The sequence below is a fragment of the Pogona vitticeps genome, chromosome 2 (genome assembly GCF_051106095.1).
Source record: "Pogona vitticeps strain Pit_001003342236 chromosome 2, PviZW2.1, whole genome shotgun sequence".
NCBI lineage: Eukaryota > Metazoa > Chordata > Lepidosauria > Squamata > Agamidae > Pogona > Pogona vitticeps.
In genome coordinates, this window is record NC_135784.1 from 104,417,625 (window position 1) to 104,433,517 (window position 15,893).

Genomic DNA, 15,893 nt, shown 5'->3' on the forward strand with positions numbered 1-15,893 from the left:
CACCCAACGGAAAGTCTGGGTGGTGGGGTCAGGGTGAGAAGTGTAACCAAAAATCTGGGTTTTGAAAAACAGTAACAATATAATTTCACTATTTTCTGTTTACTGAGAGTTAGGAAAAGAGTGAAGACAGGGAGACTTCTGAAGGCTGATGGAAATAACTTTGTTTACAGATTTGTTTCTCGTTCTGTCTGCTGAGTGAATCCCCATGGAATTTGGTGCTGCTCATTCTTTGCCAAATAAGGTTCCTTGGATACCCAGCTATGACTGTGTGATTAATGGTCATGACAAGCAAAAAGGACACATCTCAATGAACATCTTTCAACCTCTGGCAGCTGTTTTTCTACCCACTATCCTTTATTCCATTCCCTTTATTCCTATTATGTTATATACAGATTCACCACATCTCCCTGTGCTCAACCTGTGCCTTTCCACTGGAGATTTTAGCTGATTTTATTATAGAGAATATTTCCACATCAACATTAAAAGAAGATTTTGATCATGAAAAGTGGGAGTAAACAGCAAAATTTTTTATAATTTCAGTCAGGACTGTACTTTCGTTAATGTTTTGAGGGATTTCAATTGAATAGCACTCTGTTCTATTTACATATCATATTTTTCAGTCATATCAGGGGTCAATGAGAAGTTCTTATTTGAAAAAGAATCTTCAAAGGTAGAGTGAAGAAAATTAAAAATAACCCTAGTTAGTATCATGACAGAGAATCCCAGCGTAACATAGATTTAAGACAAATATCTGTATAGAAACCTCTTGGAAAAATTCAAAGCCCAGTATCAAATGTATCAGTATCAACACAAAGCAAACTCTCAGGGAAGGTAATTGCAAAGCTAAGACACAATCCTATCTCTACTCCTGGGTCATATCTCAGGGTCAAGAGCATAGAGGGGGGGTCTCTGGAAATGACCACATTGCATAGGCAGCTTCATGTGGGTAAAAGCAACTCTTCACTGAAGTGTTCCTCTTAAAGTTCTTAAATCCCATGGATTAACTCATGGATATGTGAGACTCTTCATGAATTACAGTACATTGACTGGATAAGTATAAGACAGTAGCCCATTTGTTATAGGGTAGTAGAAATTTCTGAGTAGCTTCAAATGCAGCTCATTTATGGAAGTGAGTCATTTATGGTTACTTGCACAATTTGGGAAGAATTACCTAGATGTTTCCTTGAAATGTAGCAGATTTCAGGGCGAATGGTCTTCAGATCCAGCATTATATAACAGTAGCACATAATTACTAGTTTATATAAGAGAAATAAGTGATGGGCCTGAGTTTTGGCACAACAATTTTGGCTATAAATCGACTTTGTGTTTCTGTGTCTATTCTTAGCCAGTGTAGAGTAAAATATGGGTTTCATTTATTGTCTTTCTGTGTCCAAAGGAGACTAAAATGACAAGTCTCTAGCAGATGTTTAAGCAAAAGGTTTCTCTTAATATTTAACGTGGTTCTGCATCAATTATGTATGGTTCACTGAATGTAATGCAGATTATTTATTTAGCTATTACATTCAGAGGACTGAAAGTATTTGTTTTAATAAGGTTTATTATCGGTCAATATTATGGGTAACCGAAGCTGCTTTAAGCACTTCAAGTGCTGTGCGGTGGTATATAAGCAGCACATTCTGCTTTTTGCTTTGCTTTTCCTTCCCAAAGTATAGAAAACCATCTCAATCCATTATTTAATATACAGAATAGAAAAACATGGGCCTCTGGCTTTCCATATGCCGAGGCTTTCCAAAAGAGTGTATCAGTTTTATCAGCCTTCCCAGACCTAATGTTCTTTTTATGCCAGTCTGGAGGATGACTTGTAGCCTATCCCATCTGGAGGTCACGAGGTTATAGAAAGCTGGATTGCTGAATAACAATATGCAGAGTGCCTAGAAGAAGTAGTTTGGGTGGTTTATGATTTATCATTGGCATGGCTAGCACGCATGTTATGTTGGTCTCTTCTTGCCAACTCATTTCCACACAAAAGGAGTACAGGGTGGGGTCATTTGCCGCTGACATCCTGTATATTTTTTCTTAGTATAACTGAAAGATATTGATGAATATGCAAGGTATTACTATATATGAAAACATCATGTTTTCAGAGAGCATGCCACTGAAAATATAAATTACACATGTCGCCTCAGCTTGCTTGTTTTGATTTGCTTTTAATTATGCAGCTTATGGTCCTGGGAAGACACAAATGCTCATCAGCAATTTTATTTAAGAATGATTATTAGAAAACAAGACATGTTTTATTTTATTTAAATAGGCCTTTGGTACAGTACTGTGTTTTAGCTGCTGTGCTGTTTTAATTTTCCCTCCCTATTTTTAAGGCAAACTATTATCAGTATTTTGTTGTGAGTATTTAGGGTTTTTAAAAAAATGTAGTTGCATTTTAATAATATGAATTTAATGTTATTTTAATATTTGTAATATATTACATTTTAGCTTAAAAAAAAAGAAACTACATTGTACACCGCTTTGGGTCCCAGTTCTGAGGCCAATTCTTTAAAAAGTCAGATTTAGTACCAGGCAATCTAAACATCTTTAGACTGTCACAAATATTCAGTTTAATGGCAAGTTGATCAAGAGGGTGGTGGCAGACTAATTGCAAGCATTCCTTGAAGAAGCCAACTCATTAGACACATTCCAGGCTGGGTTCAGCCTGCAAAATGGTTCTGCATGTGCTGCATGATGACCTGTTAAGAGAGCCTAAACCAAGTAATATGCCCCTGTTGGTTCTCTTTGATTTCTCAGCTGCCTCTGATACCATTGACCACAGTAGCTTCCTGGATAGACTATTAGGGTTGGAGGAATCAGTGGCCTTTCATGAAGCTGGCTCCAGTCTTTCCTTGAGGATCCACTCCAGAGTGTGCAGCTTGGGGAAGCTGTTTCAACTCCATGATTTCTCAATTGTGGGGGTCCCATAGGGATCAATCATCTTCCCAATGTTGTTTAACATCTACATAAGGCTGCTAGGAGAGGTCATGAGGAGATTTGGAGCTTTATGCCATCAGTATGTAGATGATACACAGTTGTATCTCTCCTTTAATTCATCTACAGTGGATGCCATCAGATGCCTAGAGAGCTGCCTGACTGCACTTCTGAATTTGACAAGGAAGAATATGCTGAAGCTGAATCCAAATTAGATGGAGATCGTGTTGTCAGAGGGGCCACCTACCTCTGGGGGGGGGGGAATATTTCCCCTAAACATGGGGGATTTACCCTGCCTGTTAAACATCAGGTGTGCAGTCTGGGCATGATCTGAGACCCAGCATTGACCGTGGAAAGACAGGTCTTCGCTGTGGTCCACTCTCTCTTTTGTCAGCTTTGGCGAATCACCCATCTGTGTCCCTACCTAGATAACAGGTCACTAGCAACATTGGTCTACACATTGATAGTCTTGAAAAATGACTACTGTAATGCACTCTAGGCGGAGCTTCCTTTGAATCTAGTATGGAAACTTCAGGAGGTCTAGAATGCACCAGCCAGGTTGATCACTGGGTTAAGGAAGCTTGGCCATATCACCCCAATTCTGCTCTGCCTGCACTGGTTACCGGTCTGCTTCCATGCCAGGTATAAAGCTTTGGTTCTAACACACAAAGCCCTAAACATTGTGGGGCCTCATTATTTGTCTGAATGTGTTTTACCAAGTTCTGCTGCCCATCTGACTCAGTCTTCACAGAACCTCATGCCTACAGGTGCTGACACCTCAGGAAACTAGAAACTGGGCTTTCTCAGCAGTGGCACCTTCCTTATGGAATGCTCTCCCTCAGGAGATTACAGCAGGCGCCCCCCCCCTTCATGCATTCAAAAAACTCTTTAAAACCGAGCTGTTCAGAGAAGCTTTTGAGGAGGTTCTCTCCATGTAACTGGGACAGCGGATGAAATGGAAGAGGAACATCTTAGTGTAGGATTCAAAATGGTTTTTGCCACCTATCTTGCTGTTTGTTTATTTGTGTTTGTCACGATTCCACATGGCCCCTGTTTGTTTCACTAAACAAAGATTAAATTAGACTGGTACTGTGGTTGTCTGTGGCAATTAAACAAAAATGATAAGGAATTATGCATGGGTCGAGAATTGTGAAGTAGATGTCAAGATTACTGTCAAGTGCAAAATTTTTTAGCACAACCAATGAGACAATCTGTGTAATATTTTAAGAACATACTATCCTGAAAATAGTGTCAGGCAAACTTAAATAGTAAAATAAAAAGTAAAACTATAAACACCCCCCCCCCAAGAAGTGTTCTTTGTTAGTACAATAAAAAGTGAAGTAAATAAGTGTCTTAAGTGTGAATACTTCTTATGAAAGTGTTTCTGTGCTCTGTTCAGGCAGTGCTTTCGTTGGGCTCCACCACTCGCACTCTGCCTGGTGAAAACACAAGAGATATTGAAGATAAAATAAGTCGAGCTATCAACTTCAGAGAAAGTACACTGCTGCATTCAAAATAAGTTACTTCAAGATAACTGGAACCATGTGAAGACTATATATTTATTTATTGAAAAATAGTATTTTGTTAATTGATTTGCTGTAACAAGTGTATGCCCATGTTTTTTGTGGGAATGAATGGTGACTCGTACCAGAAACCATACATTTCACAACTGCACATTTCACAGAATGCAACAAAAATTTCAGAAGGAGCCAAATAGTATCAATAGTATTTTAGGGCTACAAGTGTTCCTCTATCCTCAGAGCCCTCTAATGAGCATTTGAAGTACCATGGACTCCTTTAATGAACATATTAATCAGCTGCAGCAATATACTGAAAATCTGGAGTTTGGTGCAGATATAATTACTAATTGTTTTTAACCATGGCCATGTGAGTCTCTGATACCTATGTAACAGAGACAGATTTTTTTATCCCACTCACTGCCATTGTCCAACCTTTGCTGTACAGTATAAGTGATTCCTGGAACAGAAATCAAACATTTAAATTATTCCTGCAGCACTATTGGTTTCCGTTGTTGTTTTGCTATCATAATTTTAAACTCACCTGTTGTCCTTGTCTGTAATATGGATTATAGACAGAACAGAAGGCAGGTTTCCCTTTTCTGTGCAGTATAGATTGTTCCTGGACCAGAAAAATGTCTTTCAAAAGGAGTGTTTTGCGAATTCACACAAAACCTCTTTTATAGATGTTATCTTAAAATTAAATTTCCTCAGTTTACAGTGAGCTACTGGTCTCAAAAAGTGCTTTTTTACATAGCCACGTCAGGGTCTTTGCAAATGAGGTTAGTCAGGAAACTCGGCTTCATAGGCTTCATCTACAGTGACTTCATAGTGGCACAAAAGTGAGTACTAGTTGCAACTTGTGTCCAAGAGTGGAGACAGTGTCTTAACTATGGTTAAAAGATTAATACTGATTTGTCTATATTGTGCAAAACTGTGCATACCTCTATTAGAGCACTGTAATACATTTGCGGTAAACCATTGTAGACTTGTGATAGTGGTGAAGGAGATGCAGCTAGATACAAAAGCCTCTTTGTAAAACAGAATGAAACAGATTCCATTTTTTGTTAAGGAAAGGTTGATGATATATGAGAGACACACTCCCATCTCTTTGGCCTAGTTTAGGAAAAGGGTTTTTTTTTAAAAAAAAATACAGGAATAACAAAAGAAATTAATGCTATTAGTTAACCAGCTAGTATGTTTTCCTAATGGCCAAAATCCTGTTGATTAGAAAATCAAACTAGAGGAGTAAATAGCACTAGAGTAAATCCGTTGAACCAATGATATTTATAGAAGAGTTGACTCACTAAGTTGACTCTCCATTGATTCAGTGGGCCTGCTCTAGTGTGATTTACTACATCAAGCAATAGGATTTTGGCCATTATGTTCCTGCTCTGTAAATAAATTGTACTGTTTCCTTTTTAAATGCCATCAGAGTTTACCTGGTGAGGAAAAATAGATGGAATTCAGTTATATACCTATAAACCAAGCACATGCAATCTGAGCCTTTAGTGAAGTTCCTTTGGTCCCTTTAATAGCCTTCCAAGAGAAGGAATAACCTGGCATAATTTGGAAAATAAAAGGTGACATGCTTGGGTCATTGTAAGATACAATTCTACAGTTTGCTAGTTCCTACCTTGCTGCCTTCATGTTTGTTTCAGAAAGAAATTTTCAGTGAATGAAGTGGGCTGTGCATCAGGATATGTGTGTATAGTTACATTTCAATATGGTGTGAACATAGTGCATAATAAATAGCATTTAAGTTTTATTATTATTTTTTCAGACTTTTGATTTGGTGTGGGGTGTATGTGTAGGTGTGACAGAAGGAGAAAGAAAGAGAGAGAGAGAATCCTGAATTCAGGTTCAAATTCCTTGAGAATAAATGACATGCTACATTGTTGTATAGCAAACATGCTACTTTGGATTTATCTTTTCAGGGCTGAAAGCAAGGTGTGGTCCCCTAATATTTTAGAAGATGGAAAGGCACAAGCTTACCGAGTCAATGTAGAACCAGAACCACAGGTATGTGGCACTCCTGCTTTTAACAGTTTTTACTGTTTTACAATATAAAAAGGAATGTTATCTCCTTGCACAACAGAAAATGTCAATTCCCTGAATAATAGTTATAGGATGCATGGTTATAAAAATTGAAAAAAGAATTAGCTTTACTAAACCCATACAGTTTTTCTATGTATGCCATTTACATTTACTACAGCATTGTAAGGTAGGCGAAACCTAAAGAGCCTGTGTTATTAGTCCACGGTAATCTAGAGAGTTTCATAGCAAAATGAAAATTTGAGCTCTGATCCAATTCTGTCTAAACCACCTCTGTATCTGTTGTATTCCCCCTTTCATCTGCTAAAATCTTCATACCATTGATCTTGATTAGGGTTAAACGACACGCTGAAGGAAATGCATGTTTCCCATTATTATAGTATTTCAGTGCTAGGCACACAGTCACTTCAAAAGAACATGTCGGAATAATCAGATTTGTAAATGAAATCTATGTTTTCCTCCTGGTGACCACTTACAAAATAAAACTATGCTAATTTGTAACACAGAATGATATGAAAAATTCATTCTAGAATAAATAGATGCTTTAGATCACATAAGGGAGCTCCATTTCTCACGATGTGCTCGCTGTATTGTCTAGTTTTAGCTTTAGAACCATAGTAAGGCTTTTAAGATCCTGAAGCTGAGGCTCCAATACTTTGGCCATCTCAAGAGAAGAGAAGAATCCTTGGAAAAGACCTTGATGTTAGGAAAGTGTGAAGGCAAGAGGAGAAGGGGACGACAGAGGATGAGGTGGTTGGACAGTGTCATCGAAGCAACCAACATGAATTTGACCCAACTCCGGGAGGCAGTGGAACATAGGGGGGCCTAGCGTGCTCTGGTCCATGGGGTCACGAAGAGTCAGACATGACTGAATGACTAAACTACGACGAAGGCTTTTAAGTATTCCGAGATAAAAAGCAGAACAATGAGTCGTGAACTCTTACTGACCCTCTTTTTTAATCTGCAACATCAAAATCTCCGCTTTGGACAGGATGACGTAACACTGTTTCTAAGAGGTGGTCTAACAATTTTATCCCAATCACATCTAGAGTGACTTTATGTGGTTCATCACCCCGTACACCAGCCCTAAAGGGCTACAGTGATTTAAGTCTGCACGCAGTGACAGCAAATCACAACATCACCCAGTTTAGGCATTAGAGGTTCTGGACTGCAGGTACAGGATGATAGACTTGCCATTTAGAGTTAGAACCAGAGTTTAGAAACAAAATCCTGTGGTTTGATTGTATATCTTAACAGTCTAGAAAGGTAACTGAGTACAACAACAGAGGAGATGAAGGGGATTTACACTGACCTCGCTGCTCTGCATTAGCTGCTGCCCTGGAAAGAAGTAGAGTTTTCAGCACTGTTACCATGAGCCACCAGGAGAGATTTTTCTGCACTTAATGGTTTCATCTGTTATGCTATGGATGATTTGATGTCTCTTTGCTGGCAAAGCATGGGCATTGTGGGACCAACCAGAAAACACAGGCCACCAGTTCCAAATGGGATTGCGTTTCCATTAATAGGTCATATTGATAATTTGGCAGGTAATGTACTTCTGGAGCAGATATTGCTGGGGGGAGGGGTCAGGTGGCTGGCTGTTGTGGCCCAGAGTGCTTTTGCCTACATTTGACTGGTGCACCAGCGGCACGTATTTTCTTGAGAAGGTGGATTCGGGCACAGCGTTCTGTGTCTTGATAGCTTCTTAGAATTTCTCAGCACACGGTTTGGTGCCAGAGCAGCTGTAGGACAGCCTCCTCCCCTATTAAACTGATTGCATGGCAAAGAATCTGCCTTCTTTCTTCTAAGCCACTAATATAGACCTCACTGCCAAGGTTGGCTTCCACCAGCACCCAAGGCTCACCAAGCTGTGGGGATGGGGTCTCTTTGCCTCCTGTCTTGGAGGAGGTGAAAGGATTGTGGAACACTGCTTATGTCCCCATGAGCTCACAGTGGGGACTTGGGTGCCTTATAAAGCTTCCCTGCCCCTCTCTCACCCCTTAGGGATAGCAGGGTTCCTGGGGCATGGAGCTCACCTTGTGTTTCAGGAGAGGAGGTCAGGTGGACACTCGGCTCCTGATTCAGGTTCCTCCGCACTACAGCAGGACCTCCTGCAAGAGGTTAGAACTTTGAGTTTAATTGTTTAGTCAAGTTGTGGTCTTAGTTAAACCCATTCTCTATATTTTGCTTCTTTATTCCAGGATAGGGTGGGCAAAGAAGACACTAATATAGTAGATGCAGATATTCTATAGGGCCTCTTTTGCAATAGCATCCTCCCAAAGGAGATCCGAATAGATCCACATTTGAATAGCTTTTGATAGGCAATAAATACATTTAAATTTTTTATTGAAAGAGTTTTATTTCATTTTGTTTCAATTATGATTGATGTGTTCATAATTTTATATTGTTACTTGATTATTTTTAAAGTTCTGTGTACCCTGGATATTCTTTCAAGTGGAAAGACAATTCCTAAACATTATTAAGTAACTAAAATTTGTTTGAAGTGACCTCTGTGAGGCAAGTGCAGTCTGTGTCCAATTCATTCTACATGTATTGGAGATATCGGATGAACTTTACCTTTTGTTCCCCTCTGATGTTTCTTGGATGTAATTGCTTAATGAATCAGTTAGTATAATTTGTTGTGACAGCTGTTTTCAAATGGCTTTGATGTTTCCCAAAATTCTTGTGTAAGGCTTAAATAGGGAACATATGTACGAATTTTTACTGTCAAATACAACAATTTCTTATTTATGAAGAATATTAGTTTGATTCCTCTAATTAATGAACATTAAATGCAGTATTTGCTTTTCCTTTTTTTAAAAAAAAATAAGTTATTTGGAAAATAGGCCGTGAAATGGAAAATCAGACTGAACTAACCTATATTCTTCTTAAGATATATGTCACATTATAACAACATTTAAAGTCACTTATAGTAGCTTCCATTATTACTATTCTAATTATTAAGTATTCCCATAGGTAACATCCTTGGTTGTAGAGAAGCCCTGCGTAAGGGTGGTGTCTTGAAACTGTTGTGTAATACAGTATAAGCAAACCTTTTCAACAAAACATACTGGTTAAATATGTCACTTAAAGCTAACAGATGTTTTCAGTTTTTCCATGAGAGGAAAAATACTTTAAAATATTAAGTTCAGAGATTTAATCTACTGGTGGAATTTTTTGTATATTTTTTCTAGAGTCATTAATTTTTGCAAATAATTTTTGAAGGAAATCTAAATTGCTTTGCATCTATTCTTTAATAACTCCTGAAAATGTAATCTGACCAGTGTTGTATGTCTCTCTTCTGTTTTATTTCATCATAGAGCAATCCTGGGTTGTTGTTGTTTTCACTTTTGTCACTTGCTTAGCAAGATCTTATCAGTATATGCATGGTCTCTGTGCATGGCCTTTTCCAAGATAATGCTTTGGCTTCTTAATTATTCATCAGAGAACTGAACTGGCTTAATAGCTTTATGCCCTGGGGAAATTCTCATGTAGTAATTGTGCCCAAAACTAATACTAAGCAGAGCTGGAACAGTTACATTTGAGGGAAACATCATTCTCAGCCACATTGACTGCCCATGTTCTTTAACTGTGATGTGTGCAAAATTGGCTTAATGTGTTTTTTCTTTTAAAGAAAGGGTGATGTATTGAAATAGGACAAGCAACACTATGGTCAAGAGGAATGACACCCTGAGTTTTTCATAGCACATGCTAGTATGTCTCTAATGAAATACTTAAATATTGTGCATGTAAACAATATTGAAATAGATAATCAAGTACAGGAGAGGCTTTAAAAAGTAGTAAAACATTGTAGCTATGAACAGTATTTAACCTTTAAGCATTTTAGTGGACCCACATGCAAAATATTTTAAGTGCTCATCCATCCAAGCCAGTTTGAATCTGTGGAGTAAAGTCCCTTATTTATTTATTTATTTATTTATTTATTTATTTATTTATTTATTTATTTATTTATTTATTTATTTATTTATTTATTTATTTATTTATTTATTTATTTAAATATGTTCCTGCTGCTGCTACATGATGCCTGACACTCCTTAGTATCTGTGTTGTTGATATTCAGTGTGTGACATGTTGTATTACATAGGTTACTCTTGCCTCCTTATATTTATATTTTTCTCAGTTGTTTACTTTTCCCTTCCACTCGTAAACAACTAAATTTTGCTGGTACAGTAAGTTTTCAATCTCTGTAAATTAGGCTATTTTTAATAAAAATCTTTATTGTTTTATCAGGGTGGCAAAATATGGCTCTTGCAAACTACAAGACTAGCAAGCTGCTGTTATGGCAGATAACCTTTATTTTGACTAACTGGGTCCCTGCACCTGAAGGAATAGTAAGTTACTTGGGTACCATTTTACTGGGTAGGCAAAATGCCATTAGCATAAAGTGCTGGTAAACTAAGTTTGTAAAGCACCAATTTCCTCTATCCACCTTTTAGGACTCTAGGAGGTCTTTTTTCCTCAGTGTTATGTTTTTCTTTCTCCTTGTGTATTTCTTATCATTTATTTACATCCACACTCAAGTATTAGGTCATGATGAAAGAGATTCTTTGAGAGACATGTGAGATGCGAGGCGAGAGTGTAAAGGCTCTCACCGGAGTGTCGTCCTCCCTGAAAAGAGAGCAAGAGGCGCAGACAAACCCGCCTACACAGCCCATCGAGACTAAACAGTGGGGAGTTGACACCCGGGAGTTGGAGCGGGAACTTTCGAAAATGACAGTGGCCACACAGACGGGTGGTGAATTGGCAGGAAGAGAGGAAAGGGGGAGGTCTGCCATAGAGGCGGGAATGGGAGATATAAAAGGGCAGGTTGAATTGATACCAGGGGGTTGGGAGATGATATGGGTAGAGGACCCATGGACCAGTAAATGGCAAAAGGTGTGGGTTCCCTGAGAAGAAGCCGATTACCAGAGAAGAAGGGGTCAACTGCAATGTCCTTCCTATTGGGGAGAGTCTGAGGCCAGAGAGTGGGACAGGTGGCTCAGGGAGGAGAAAGAAGTGGTGTCTAGAGATGAGAGAAAACCGCCGGGCATGGCATTTAGAGGAAGCCCAGAGGAGGGACTACTTAACGGGCCCTGGACCCCTCTACGAGCAGAGGAGGATGCCTACAGGATGGAGGGACAAGACGATGAGACCACCCCACTTCTGAACCCAGAGATAGAGTCTTGTGAGTAACGCGTTTTTGAAAGGACCTTGGGACGAGTTGAGTAACAACTCCTTTGTTAAAGATGTTTGGATGCCCTCACCAGACTCGTTGGTGACGAGAGAAAACATAGAAGCTGAGTTTGCTCAAAAAGATTTATTGTTACATATTCCAATAAAGACTCATTATAATTTTACATCGGGCGTGTCTCCATAGTCTCATTTAGATATTGGGGAGGCCAAATACGAACCCTCACAAGACAATGTTATTTAAAATTGATTTTGCTTTCAGACTTGGTTAGATAACTGGTTGTTTGTTTCACAGTGATTTTTAGTAAAATGCTGTTCAAATCTCATTTTTAAATCATAGTGTGCACTTTCAGGGGTGCTTTTAATACATTCACCTTAATTATTTTAACACTCTCTATATATAAAATGTCAGACTTTGACAAAGTGACTGGCAGACTTAGGCAAGCCAAGCTACTGGTTGTAGACACTAAAGGACAATCTTTCATGCCTTCAGTGCATGTTTTGGCTGGACATGGCTCCATGAAGAGATAACAGGAAGCCATTAGGAGCTTTGTATACAGAGAAAAGGGCCACCTCACTCCCAAAATTGTTGATGCTGCAGTGTTTCCCATCCCAAATCATAGCCATTTACTTTCTGTATTTTCAGGTTTTTCTTTTTTTTTTTTCTTGACCCAGAAACATTCAAGTTACAAACAAATGTCTCCAGGAATACAAGAATGAATCAGTTCAGGCCTTGTGCAGATCCATTTGGGGTGGGTTGAACTGATTTTTACAGCAAATATTTGGATACAAATCAGATTGGATGGTATTTCCCACACCCCTATTCCATTGTCTGTTATTCTCCATGAGTGTTCTCTGTTGCTTCCTTGTGAAGTAGTCATGATGCATTTCAGTTTTGTGTATAGGCTGCCTCAAGCATACACAGATATTGTTAAAGCCATTATTATCCGAACATTAACAATGTGAGTCATGGTCAGGTTGCTAATTGTAGGGCAATCATCTCCCTTATAGGGGATAAAAAAATGCACTAGAAACATCTAAAAGCTCCTGCTCTGGATACATTTCATCTTCTTTGATTTCTCTAAAAGTCTTATTTCCTTAGTTATCTAAAGAAAAGTAGCATTTTTTGCTTATTGTTGAAGAACTCCAATTGTGCAGTGGTTAAGATAGTGAGCTATAAACCAGGATTGAAAGCACAGAATTATTATTTTATAAAATGACTTGCCTTACAGTGTTGGAATAAATACTGTGAACTTTCTAAAGCACTATATGAATTCTACTCTTAGTATTACTTCCACTTTTGTTCCAAATGTTCCCTTAAAAACAATTTGCCCAAATAAAGTCCCTTTTCCTCTACAATGCAAAGAATGCTTCGTACTTTCGAAGAGAGCGATTCATTAGTATATATTCTCCCAATCCTTTGTCTCTTACAGAAATTTAGTCAAAATACAACCATATGGTGTTAATAAGAGAATGGGATGTTTGCTTTCTTGACCACTAGCATAACTGCCAGATTTGACAGCTTGCTGGCATAGCAGATATTGGAAACTCATGTTTCAAACTGTGAGGTCAGACTCTGGTCTTGTTCATTGACAGTAGTTGGAGATTCCTGGTCATTAGGAGGAAGGAGAGAAAGGATTGCTACAAAAATGGGCATGGGCAGCTTCCTGGAAATTCATGAGGCAGAACTGGAATAAAGAACAAGGAGTTTTACAATACACTGCAGAGCCTTTCATAGTGAGGTCACAGGTTCATTTCCAGTCCAGAATAAGAATGATCAGACTTTTCTAATGAATTCTGTTTTGGATTTCTGCAGTCAGAGATCAGTGATCATACATAAAGCAGCCCATTCAGCTGCCCAGTGCTCCTGACTAAACAGACACCTTTTGTTGAGCTAGCTGTACCACCCACATGAAACATACATTTAGAGTCTTTCATTACCTCTTTGAAGGCTTACATGACAGTAATTACAGCATTTAGTGTCATTCTGTTACTCTAACATGTCATTTCTCCATCTTTATTTCCTGTTGGGCAACACTCCCTTAAGAGAAACACAAGGAAACATGAGTATTAACTGCTTTTAGATCAAAATTTTAGTGTTAAGATGTACAGAAAAGAAATAATGTTTGAGTCTGAGGAAACATATTGGATGAAATCCTGCATCACCTACAGTAGTTTTTTTATATATAAATCAAAAGTATTCTAGTTCTCCCTCCACTTACAAAGATTCTTAGACTTTGTGGGATCCCGTTCATCCTGGGGGAGCCATTGGAGGCTCCAGGATGGTGCGGGGAGGTCTTTAATTTCTGAAAATTGCCACTGTTGTTAAAATCATCCCAGTGGCCACGGTTTTTGGTAATTAAAGATTCCCTCCCTCCGCTCTGTAGACCCCAATGGCTTTGCCAGGATGAAAGGAATCTCATGGGAGCATTGGAAGCTTTGGGGGGAGTCAAAAAATTTTAATTTACAAAAAGCCACTGCATATGAATGTCATCAGCATTATGGAGTACTGTATAGGGTGAAACGGGATTTCAGTCTGTAACATATTATCAGTCTGGATATTGTTAAAAGTGGAGGTTTTAAAAGAGTTACAAATGAGCTGTGTTGTTTCTTAAATGCCAAGTTGGGAGATGCCACAAAACTGTGCTGAAAACAAATTCTTGCTTTGCTCGTGAAAACTGAGCAAGGCTAATTATCCCTGAATTTCACATGAAAACAAACAGAATAGTACATCAGGAGGCTTAACATCTGTCTCACCCTGCGTTGCTGACTGTAATTGGTCACAGATGCAGTAAACTTATTTTTTAAAAAGCAAAACAAAATATAGGTGGTTGAAAGCATTCCACACAGGATCTTAGGGTTTGGTTGACTCTTGGAATTGTTATGACTGTTAGTTTCTTTCAGCAAATTTTAGGGATTCTGCTCTGTGTGGGTGCCACACAGTCATGGTTGCATATACACACCTTTTGCAGTCCAATGACAGTGCCTGTACACAGTGAGATTGTGCTGGGCAAGATCTTACCTATGATGGGCACATGATTACCACTAACTTAGGGAATTAAGGAATGAACTTGTGCCCATATGTTTATGTGAATGTTCTTTACAGGATTGCTTCCTTGGCTATCTTTCTGGCCTGTTCCTTTGGGTCTTAATTTTTGCAATAGTTACATTGTCATGAAGTTTATTTGAAGTTGGCCATAGAATTTGTTGTTATTGACATCAACATGCCTTTACGGACTTTGAAACCAATTCCTCCATATAATAAGTAACAATAGTATATCCATTTGAGAGAGGGTAGATGTTTCAAATGCCTGGTGCTGTTTTGATTTCATGAGTCTTATATATGAAAGTTTTTCCTTGTAATAATTCAGTGAAGATATAAATGCCAACTTTTTGTTTTATTACTTATGTAACAATATACAGTACTACCTAAGTGCTATTGGATAATATTATCTATTTATGAATGTTGCATTTATTTATGATTATTGATCTCCTCCAGAAGAAAAGAGAAAAGGGCGAGGTGTGTGGAAGTTGCTTGCTTATAATATCTATATTCTCTCTCTTCCCCCTCAAAAATTGCATCAGAATCATCTGTGAAACCATACCCAGGTTGATGAGGTTTGATCATTCTGAATTGTCAATCTTTCACCATGTATGTTTAGTTTGAAGTTGAAAGTAAACTGAAGTGAGAATCGAATGGGATGACTGAACCTCAAGGAATTTGAGGTTTCAGGTTTTGAAATTGTAGTACAATGAATTTGCATTGCTTCACTATCGTTTAACCATTTGACCATTCTTAAATTATAGTTATAACATACTTAAGACACAAATGCAAGTGCCATACAATTAATTACTTTGTTTAAGACATAATATTTAAAAGTTTGAAAAAACAAAATTTTGACAGTTTCTTCAACCTGAGCTATCAGGTCTCAGTACTGTACAGAAATAAACTATGTGTGTGCTAGAAGAGTAGGTTCAAGAATGCATCGGGTTTCCTACTGTCAGTTATTTCCTTACAGAATATTGACTAGTTTCTCATGTCTGTTTTGCCCATTTACACTCTTCATTGATGCAGATTCAGACCCCGATAAGTTCCAGTAGAATGAGTAAAGCTCCTTGTGTTGAAATGTTCTCTTCTTTCAGCTCTCCTAGGTCAGAAAAGTGTGAGCCTAAAGAGCTGAGGTTCATTTGGGC

General features: G+C 38.3%; 1 protein-coding gene across 1 annotated transcript in view; it reads left to right on the forward strand.

Annotated features, from left to right (window-relative positions):
- The window catches only part of PDLIM4 (PDZ and LIM domain 4), a 75,813-nt gene that overhangs the window by 26,032 nt on the left and 33,888 nt on the right, over positions 1 to 15,893 (forward strand). Inside the window, exon 3 of the mRNA XM_020807791.3 lies at positions 6,392 to 6,476. Within this exon, the coding sequence (XP_020663450.3) occupies positions 6,392 to 6,476 (85 nt within the window). The remainder of the gene's footprint in view (positions 1 to 6,391; positions 6,477 to 15,893) is intronic.